This window comes from Cynara cardunculus (genome assembly GCF_001531365.2).
Source record: "Cynara cardunculus var. scolymus isolate 2C chromosome LG 10, CcrdV1, whole genome shotgun sequence".
Taxonomy (NCBI): Eukaryota; Viridiplantae; Streptophyta; class Magnoliopsida; order Asterales; family Asteraceae; genus Cynara; species Cynara cardunculus.
In genome coordinates this window covers 5,646,116-5,648,599 of record NC_037537.1, presented here as the reverse complement: position 1 = coordinate 5,648,599, position 2,484 = coordinate 5,646,116, and the positions used below count along the sequence as shown (strand labels likewise).

The window sequence follows — 2,484 nt, the reverse complement described above, 5'->3', positions numbered from 1 at the left end:
AATTGTATTAAACTATAACTATTTCTTTTAACTAATTTTCAAAATCTTCGGTTTTAGAAAATTTTCACGATAACCAAATTCACTTTCACAAAAATAGAAACGACAATGTGAAGTCAGTTCTTTTTTGGAGAAAGAATTAACAGATAGATAAAAAAAACAAGAAACGATACAATTTGCCCTCATTTCTTATTCCCTTAGATATCCTAGGGTGTGAATAAAATACACCTTAATTATTTCTAAAGATATCACAAAAGGTTAGTTTTTAAATAATTAAAAAATGGTGTTTTTGTTATTAAATAAATAAGTAGCCAAAAGTTGAGGGGCCATGAAGCAAACCGCCCATTACATTAGTACAGTGGTGGAAGTCAGCATCAGCATCATCATCATCTTTATCTTTTATATGATACATATATTCAAATCTCCTTTCAAATTTGCTCACTTGACCATCACCTTTTTCTGTTATCAAACAAAAAGAACCCACCACCCAACCTCCCATAGATTTCCCCTAAAACCTGCCTCCTCCATTTCTTCATGTTTCTGCTACTCCACCTTTGCCTTTGAAAATGGTTCAAAGAAAGGCTCCTAACAAGCTTGGTATCAAACCATATCATCTTAAACCAGATACCCATTTGGTTAACCTCAGACCATCATCTCCACAAACCCATGACCTCAAGAAGATCATGAAGAAGTCGAGGTCGATCAAACGGCCCGATGAATCGGCCAACTTACGATCCTCGAGAAGGAAGCGATCACAGCCGTTGGTTGAACATGGAGGAGCAGCAGTAGCAACTTCACAGAAGCAATCACCAAACTACATGAAGTCCACCAGCAGTTTTGAGGCAAGAAAAGAGCGTTCGCCGTCGATAAACAAGAATCAGAGTCCGAAGGCTGAAAATAAGTCGAAAATAGAGGTTTTAGCTTCTGGAAATAAAGGATCAAGAACGTCCAGTTTGAAGCTAGTGAGGACGTTAACAAAGAGTCCTAGTTTCAAACCATTGAGGTCTTCGAAGAAGTGTTCTTCTTCCGTGATTTTATGTGAAGATTTAGATGCTCAGAGAGCAACATGTTCTTCGACTCTAAAAGACTCCAAGTTTCCGGATAGCCTTGAACTGAGTCCAGGAGGGACCGAGTTAGATGGGACTTCTGCGATGAAGGTATGCCCKTATACTTACTGTTCACTCAACGGTCATCACCACSCTCCCTTGCCGCCGTTGAGRTGTTTCTTGGCGGCAAGGAGACGTGCTTTGAAGACACASAAGAGTTTYAAGCTCGGGTGTTTATCTCCACGTCACACAAAGCCTGTTGTAAAGAAAACAGAGGAAATCATTACCGGGCCGGTAGAGGAAGCTCCAGAAGAAGTGGGTATGAAGGGCACACCTGTAAATCCTTTAATGGAAGAAGAAGGTAAAGATTTCTTTATTGAAATCTACAGCAAAGGCAGCCAGGATTTTGAAAGTTCAGATATAGATTGGGAGGATGGGTACGGTTCTGCTTCTTGTCTTAATGATGATGATGTTTGTGAARAGAAAATTCAGAAGACAGGTGTCGAGCTTCAAGACTCGTATGACGAACAAAGTGTGAGCTCGGGAGGTTGGTCAGAGGAGAATGGTGATTCTGAATCGGACAGTTCGTATCAGCAAACAAAGATCAACAACCAAATCGAAGATCAAGATTTTATGAACTATGATGCATTTGGGTTGTCATCAACAACTGATAAAGTGGATTTTGATGATAAAATGGATGAGGATAAGATCACAAGAATCATTGAAGCAAAAAAAGATGAACTTCAAGGCTTTACGACCAGAGATCATGATGTCAAATGCAGCATCAATTATAACCAAGAAAAAGCTTCTCAAGAGTCAGAAACTGCCCCAGATTTTGCAGAGAACTCTCGGGGCGGAACTGAAAAGCGTCACACCAAGATAATCTACAACATCATACAATTTAACATCTCTATTTATATCAATGGAGAAAAAACAGAGCATTCAGAGACAGATAAAGGTGCCACTGTACAAGTACCTGCAACTGCTGTTGCTGCTGATAAGATGAAAACAGAGGAAGTCCATGAAGCTATGGTTGGAACTCAAGCTTCTCACCTGACAGAAGAACAGGGCATAAGTWGTCAAAATGATGATGCCAACAACCTTACTAGTTTTCAAGAAGCTAGAGAGGTGAATCAAATGATCACCAATGAAGAACTTCCCTTTGATGCTCAAGAAATCGTTGAGCAYGAGCAATTGAAAGCCAGTTACTTCACCAAAAAGTGGGATGATCCTGAAAACAATAAACATTCAGAGAGTTTGGGACTTGGGGTCACGGAAGAACGCGAGGATGTTGTCGAAGAAATGGATGAAGAACATGAAAGCAGACCGGAAGAAAAGCAAACACATTTCACAGGAGAAATAACATCCATGGATGCAACAAATTCTTCTCTTTTAAAGAAACGAGCTTCAGGTGAGGAGCAGCCAGATCCCTCCATAAATC

General features: G+C 39.9%; 1 protein-coding gene across 1 annotated transcript; it reads left to right on the top strand.

Annotated features, from left to right (window-relative positions):
- Window positions 1-432: 432 nt before the first annotated feature.
- On the top strand, window positions 433-2,480 carry LOC112519932 (the record flags this gene model as incomplete). The annotated part of the gene is made up of 1 exon (XM_025128250.1): window positions 433-2,480. A coding segment is annotated over exon 1 (1,917 nt), but the record flags the coding sequence as incomplete, so codon positions are not given.
- Window positions 2,481-2,484: the final 4 nt, after the last annotated feature.